Raw genomic sequence first — 7604 nt, 5'->3', positions numbered from 1 at the left:
TGTTTGTGAGAAGGAAGGAGAAAAGGAGCAGGTTTCTTTCCCACTGAAATACATTTTATGGAATATCTGTTTGTGAGAAGGAAGGAGAAAAGGAGCAGGTTTCTTTCCCACTGAATCACAATTTATTTTCTTTGAGCCACTTTTAATTGGCTCATTCTGTCAAGGCAGCAAATGGAACAGCAGGATGAAAATCTCCATAAGAGAGTTCATCCAGTGGATACTCTTCACCATCACCAACCCTCTTTATTTATGGGGAACCTCTCTTCCCCTGTGCACTTCTGCTCTCCCTCATGTAAATATTCACAGCAGTTCTTGGGTAGCAGATTTTGGGCCAACAAAAGGAAGTGCTTTTCCCAACGAGTGACTTGGGGAATTCGTTGCTACAGGAAACTGTGGAGACGAAAGTATAAATGGCCTCAAAAAAGAAGATTTGAGAGGACAAGGCCAACAGCAGCCTGGCTGCTGCCTCCAGCTCAGGAAATCCCAGTCAGGGCTGCAAGGTGGGGTGGACAAGGGAAGAATCTCCAGCTGTGTTTGGAACCAGACTGGTTTGGACTGGTTTTTAAGCATCTGAGTCTGGGTTTTCTGGGGACTTAAGCTTAGGTGAGCCACAGCTGGGCTCAGCATAACCCTTCTTGTGTGCTCTCCCTCCCAGCCTCTTCCAGCTGGGAAGATGATGAGGAACAGGGCTGCATCATCAGGTTGTTCCAGGGGCAACAGCAGGGCCAGACCTCTCTCCATGGACCTCTGGCTTTTCCACCACCTGGTCATGGTGGCCATGGGATGTTCCCCAGAGGCCTGAAATGAGATGAGGGATGGGCAGCTCTTGGTTAGTGGTCTCTGGACAAGGTCCCACAGGAGAAGCCAACAGTAAATCAGTATATTTTATAGAAGGTGAAGCAGTTTGGCTGTTAAAGGTCTGGCCAAGCAGCTGAAGGGGAGGAGCAGGTCTCACCACGAGCACTGGAGGTGCAGAGGACACATCAAAGGAATGAGATGTTTTCCCCGATTTTTCAAATAGCAGAAATTTCTGTGGAAGGAAAAAAAGCTAGGAAAAAAAATATTAAAAATACCAACACTGATTGTTGAAAATGTGAAAATTTCTCCTCTTTTTTGAGAGTGGGAGAAATAACCCCTGAACCTCTTTGAAGGCTGAAGTGGGGAAGCTACGGGAGATTGTTTTCTTTGAGTTGTTGTTCTTTTTCTTCTTCAGTCTATGGTTTCTGTTTCAACAGTTACCAGGACCTAAAGAGCATGTGATGAAATGCTGCTGTAATATGTTTGTAATTCCAGCCTATGTAAACCAATAAAAAGAGGATTGCAGCTTATAATGAATATACGATTATGTGAAACTTGACATATTTTGAATCACACAGTAGGAACATACTTTTATTAGTAATTTGGTGTCCCTGATTTACAGTGTGTTTCTAACCATTGGGCAGCTGGCCATGGCTCATAACTCAGCCCAGTGCATAATATGGGATTTGGCTGGAGAATCCAGAAATCTATTAAATGTAGGTAACAATTATAAGCACAGAATTCCTTGGGTTTGGAGCATCTGTCCCTGGAAGCATCGGGGGAGAAGGTGGAGGCTGCATGTTTCCAAACTTTCAGGTTTTTGGGTTGGAGGAAGATAGACCAAAGTTTGAAAAATTTAAAAGGGTGTTGGGAGCTGGACAGCTTTTATGGGCAGATTTAGGTGGTTCTGTGTTCCTTGTGGGAAGCAGCTCTTGGGGGCAGGGAGTGTCACTGGCAGCTCCTGGAGGACTTGGTGGTGGTGTTTTCATGGCCTGGAGTTTGCCATCCCTGCTGCTCTGTCACAGAGGGAGTGCACATGACCTGCCTCTGATCCAGACCCACCCATTCCTGTGGGAATCATCTGTTTGGACCATGGTCCCTCCTGGGACTGGCCCAGCTGCAGGTGATGGAGGGAAGGACGTGGAATTTGAAGCTTTCTCTGTGCTTTGCTGCTGCACAGGGAAAAGGCTGCTGGGCCCAGAGGTTCTCTGGGACTTGACCCATCAGGATCCAACTGTGCCACCAGGCCAGGGACTCGTGTCCCACGGTGACTCTCATGAACCAGTGTTTGTAAATTTGATATTAGAGAGAAATTCTTCCTTGTGAGGGTGCTGAGGCCCTGGCACAGGTTGTTCAGAGAAGCTGTGGCTGTCCCATCCCTGGATGTGCCTAAAACCAGGTTGGACATGGCTTGGAGCAACCTGGGCTAGTGGAAGGTGTCCCTAAGGGAGCAAGATGAGCTTTAAGATCCCTTCCAACCCACACCATCCCATGATTCTCTGATTTTACACGACTTCAGACAAATAACAATATCCTGTTGTATTCCACAGCATTACCAAGGAGAGGACAGAAGTCATCCTTCAGGGGACATCCAGCCTGGATCCCAATGACCCCACTGCTGTGTGGGAGGAGTTTGACTTCAAGTGCAAGCCTGGGGACTTGAAGAGGAGGCCGTGCTTCATCTCCCCCTACCACTACCGCCTGGACTGGCTCATGTGGTTTGCTGCCTTCCAGGTACCTGCCCTTGGGTGCTTGGAGACCTGGGTCTTCCTTGACCAGGAAAAACAATTAACAAGGATTTACTCTGTGTTGGGAACACTGGAAGCCTCAGCTGAGTTAGTTGTATTCCTAAAGGATGTCTGCTACTGGTGTGATGAAACTCTTGGCAGTTTTCTGGGAGGTTTTTTAATTGTTTCTTGGCAATAGCGAGGATCGGTGTTGGGGACACCCCTGGGGACACCAGCCCCCACTGCCCACCTGCCTACACATGGGTAAAGGGTCCCTCAAAATGGTTTCCCCACGTGGTATCAGCAAACAGGTGACAGCCATAAATTAAGTAAGAGGGTGGGAAACTTGTAATATTAATTCTCGTGGATCTTCGAGCTGATTTTGCAAATCTTGCCCGCGTGACACGAGAGCTTGGACTGGGTTTTGCAAAACTGAGGCTTGAGTGGCATGAAGCAAACCCATCTCAGATTATCTCTTTGTTCCTGCATCCTCTCCTGGAATATCCTCTTCCCTCTGCCCCAAACTCCTCTGTTTGCTTCCTTTGTGGTATTTTCGTTTCGGCGCAGTTGGGATTCCTGGGCGATGACATAACTCTGGTGCTCTGGCCATGCTTGGGTATTTACCCCGCTGGTTTGAGTGTGCTGGAATTTCATTTAATCTGCATTAGGTATGCTTATCCCTCAGGAAAACCACAGCCAAGCTTCCAACTCCAGCCTGGCATTCCGGAAAGGTGCAGAGGGCAGGTGGGAGCCGGTGGTTTAAACCTGTGTTTTGGGAGGGCTCTGAGCGGAGGAGAAATCAACTCATCCCAGCAAAGGTTGTTTCTGAGATGAGAGAAAGGCTGTTTCCAGGGTAGGAATGTCCTGAAGGTTTTAGAATAGAAAGGGATCTGAGGTTTGAAGCTGAAGGAGGGCTGGGCACGGGTCCTGCTCAGGGATGCCAAGGGATGCCGCTGCATCCCAGTTCCATCTCTCCACAGGGCCAGACCAGGTATTGGTGTACCAAGGAAAGAGGAGGAAGAGGAAATAACTCAGCCTCTTCACATCTTTATTATTCGTGTTTAATTCCTTATTAGTGTTTAGTTCCTAATTATTAGTGTTTGATTCACTGAAAGGTTCCCCCGGGTGTTTCTGTTCACCTGGACACCGGGGGTTGCTGGAGCCTGTTGAAGTGTGTCCACAGCAGCTAATTAGCAGCAATTAGCGTTATGGGTCTCCTTGCACTGGCAGGAGGAGGGGACATCCCTCCCATAGGGTGGGTCTGTCAGCCCTGGAGTCCATCCATCACCTCCCACTATGGCAACACCATCTGGAAATGGGTGTGTTGCCCCTTCCCAGCCATCCCAGCGTGTGCTTCCTGCAGTGCTCCCATGTCCCTCTTGCCCCTGGGGACTTTCCCGGGGGCCCTCAGTGCACACAGGTCTCTGTGAAGCAGTTTCAGATCCTGCTGAGAAGGAGTATTAACAAAAGGTGCAGAAAGGAGAAAAAAACCTTCTGGAAAGCGGAGGTGACTTGTGGAAAACAGTGGGAAGGCACCTGGGCATGGCAGTGAGTGTTTTCAGCTCTGGATGTTCAGGCATGTAAATACCTGCTTAAGCATGGAAGTAAATCCCATTTGGAATGGCCGAGTTTGAACACTGGGAGCTGTATATTTGGTGCCAGCTCCTCCCTGGGCAGCCAGAAAAGTCCCTGTCCTTGGAGCGTTGTTTTGCCTCGAGTCCTGCAGGGCTGTGGAAAGGATGGGGGACCAGAAGTTGAAAGCCCAGAAGTTTGTGCAGCCAGACCAGTTTTTCAAAACCCGCGTGGTAGTTTACAGAGTCCATAAAACCGAGTTACTTCAGCCTCTGGATTAGATTTAATTTGTTTTCAGAAGCTCTGGACTGTTTCTCCACCACCGCTCGCCGTCTGCCCCGTCGCTCCGAGCGGGCGGCCCCGGGGCTGGTTTTGCAGTTCGTTGGCAGTGGCCAGGTAAGGAGCTGACATATCCAGCTCTGACAGGCTGTGGAAAAGCCAAGGACTTGGGGGAAGGATATTTACCATCCCTTTGTGCTGCTCCTGACAGGTTCCTCTTTGCACCTCATCACCGCTTGACATACGACGCCGTCCCGCGCTCGGGGTTTCCTGCAAAACTTTCCACCTTGGCTGTAGTTGTGGGATTCACTTTGAAGCTCTGGAGCACAGGGAATCAGGCCCTTGGCACAAGGAGGGGGAACCAGGCCCTTGGCACAAGGAGGGGGAGCCAGGCCCTTGGCACAGGGAGGGTGTGACCACCAGCACAGCCCTGGTGGGGACCAGTGGTGCTGCTCCGCCTCTGAATCACAATTTATTACTTGCTGCCTCTTAATCACCGTGCCAGCAATGCCATAATTACATGTATTACATGGCATTATTTTCCAGGAAACAATTTTCATGATGTTAATTTTATTATCTAAATATAATGTGCCTTTTCACTTGTTTTCTAAATTCCTTCTTTGTTCCGCGTGTCTCGCCATCCCAAGGGTGCTGCAGCTCTGAACTGAAGCCCTTCATTTCGTTCTGGCAGAGACAGAACCCATCCAGAAACATGTCTGAGTTGCTTCTTCCCGTCTGCAGAAGGGGAAAACCCCCCAGGAATGTGTGGAAATCTGTGGGACCCTTTTTCAGTTGTTTCTCAGCACTGCCTCGGCTGCGCCTGCTGATCCCCCAGGCACTGGGGGCAGAGGGGGCTGGGGGGGCTCCCAGCAAAACTAACGTGTCCCTCAGCCAGGAGCTGATGTTCAGGGGCTTGTTGGTCACCCAGGACCACTCTCCTCCATCAAAGCAATTTAAACCAAGGGCTGAGTCAACTTAATGCATGTTTTTAAGAGGAACCACTGCCCGTGGCAGGGGGTGGGACTGGATGGGCTTTAAGGTCCCTTCCAACCCAAACCATTCTGGGATACTGTGAGTTTAATTGAAAGGAATGGCACATTTGCAGATGCCACCAGGCCGTGAGCCCTGGGGAGAATTATCAAATCCCTGAATGGTTTGGGTTGGAAGGGACCTTAAAGCCCATCCAGTCCCACCCCTGCCATGGGCAGGGACACCTTCCACTAGCCCAGCTTGCTCCAAGCCCCATCCAGCCTGGCCTTGGACACTTCCAGGGATCCAGAGGCAGCCACAGCTTCTCTGGGCAACCTGTGCCAGGGCCTCACCCCCTCACAGAGAGTAAATAATGGATGAAATGGCAGAATCTGATTTAATCTCTCAAAATTCAGGTTAAGCACTAGGAATAACTTTCCCCCCTTGACAGTTCCCTGTGTTAGTGCAAAGACATCCTGTTTTTACAGAAGCTGGAGACAAATTGTTAAAGCTTTGTCTATCCTCCAGCTACTGATGCCAACCCTCCTGTAATTATTTGACTTCTCCTTTTTGGTGGCATTTTAGGAGGAGCTCAGCCATCACAACCCAGCACTGAGCTGGGCTGTGCTGCTGGCACAGAAATACAATTTCTGGCAGGCTGTGGGTGGAATCAGATTGCTGATAAATAACAAACCAGAAAACAAAATACTGCTCATAGTTTTGGGGCTTCAAGTTGGTCAGTTTTGCTGGTAGTGGGAAGTCTGGGACTTCACAAAAGCCAGTTGTTTATCATCCCAAGGGCTTGCTCTCCACCAGTGGCAGCAGTGGAAAAGCCTTCAGTGCTCTGAGTAAGGAAAAATCAAAGGGAAGGCTTTTCCTCTCCTTACTATGGCATGAAGGGTATTTATTCTGTTTGGGGGCTGCATTTGGCCAATGCAAAGGCACCCTCTTGCTGCTTCCCAAATAACAACTGCTCAAGAATAACAAAGCTGTTGCTGTCTTCATATTGGTTTTAAAGCTCAGGGTCTTGCTGGATTGTACCTTGGGGCTGCTCCAAAAGTCTTTTGGGATGCTCTGAGAAGCAATGTGTGTTTTCCAGATATGAGGGAACCTCCAGCAGCAGGATTGATGCTCTGAGGTTCTCCCCTGGGTCAGAGAGTCATGCTGGAGACTTCACGTTATCACGCACGAGCTGGAAGAGCCGAGCAGAGGTAACACCATTTATAGAGGAGGCAGATTAATGTCTTTGTGAAATGTTTTATTCAGGCCTCTGTTATCTCGCTCTCCCAGCCAGGAGGTGCTTCAGGAAAAAGCTGCACGGCAGCAGAATGGAGGAGGAGGTGTTTGTAGAGCAATAAAACCTCAGCCTCGTGCTCGCTGTACCAAGCTCAGCTTTTTACATTTCCTTTCTTCCCCCTTCTACAAACACAGGCCTCAGCTCACTTCCATTTTCCATTGCAGCATTTTGGTCCGTGCTCAGCTTGGAAGGATTTTATTTTCTCCTTTCACCTGTGTTTAGTTGTCTCCCTGTGAACGTGAACAATTCCCAAGCCCCGAGCTCCCGGCTGGCTCAGGGGAGGACTCACCTCCAGCAGCACCATTGCCATGGAAGAGCCCAGGATCCCAAACCAGCCCCATATCCTATCATGCCATGGGCTGTATAAATAGAGTCAGACCTTGTCCATGCAGGGAATGATTATTGTCTACAGTGGCCCTTGTACCTGCCTGTCTAGACTGTGTTCTGGAACAAAGTGACTTTTCTTTCCCGATGCAGAGGTGATACGGGAGCTGTGCCAGCTGTGCTGTTTCCCTGGATAGGTGGGATCTAAGAGCCGATTCCCAAAGTCTTGCTCTGCTCTCTTATGCAGCCTTTTATTCCTGCCTCCTTCAGGGAGCAGCTGCTTTCCCAAGGATTTTCTGGTAGGATGGAGGAAGGGATGGATTTTAGTGAGTAACTGCCCCTGCTGAGATCCTGTACCTTAGGCCAGACCTGTGGAGACACAGCTTGTCTCTTTGGGAATCTAATACAGAGGAAGAGATGAAATTAGGAAGAAATTCTTCCCTGTGAGGGTGGGGAGGCCCTGGCACAGGTTGTCCAGAGAAGCTGGGGCTGCCCCTGGATCCCTGGAAGTGTCCAAGGCCAGGTTGGAGCAACCTGGGCTACTGGAAGGTGTCCCTGCCCATGGCAGAGGTGGGACTGGATGGGCTTTAAGGTCCCTTCCAACCCAAACCATTCAGGGGTTCTCTGTGGTTATTTGA

General features: G+C 49.6%; 1 protein-coding gene across 1 annotated transcript in view; it reads left to right on the top strand.

Moving 5' to 3' along the window:
• The window catches only part of LMF1 (lipase maturation factor 1), a gene marked incomplete at its 5' end in the record, with an annotated part of 152628 nt that overhangs the window by 134463 nt on the left and 10561 nt on the right, over positions 1–7604 (top strand). The window contains one exon of the mRNA XM_017823042.1: positions 2349–2532. Within this exon, the coding sequence (XP_017678531.1) occupies positions 2349–2532 (184 nt within the window). The remainder of the gene's footprint in view (positions 1–2348; positions 2533–7604) is intronic.

The sequence above is a fragment of the Lepidothrix coronata genome, unplaced genomic scaffold (genome assembly GCF_001604755.1).
Source record: "Lepidothrix coronata isolate B3197 unplaced genomic scaffold, Lepidothrix_coronata-1.0 Scaffold101, whole genome shotgun sequence".
In the NCBI taxonomy this organism is placed as follows: domain Eukaryota; kingdom Metazoa; phylum Chordata; class Aves; order Passeriformes; family Pipridae; genus Lepidothrix; species Lepidothrix coronata.
Note: the sequence above shows the minus strand (reverse complement) of the source record. Positions and strands in the feature narration are given on the sequence as shown.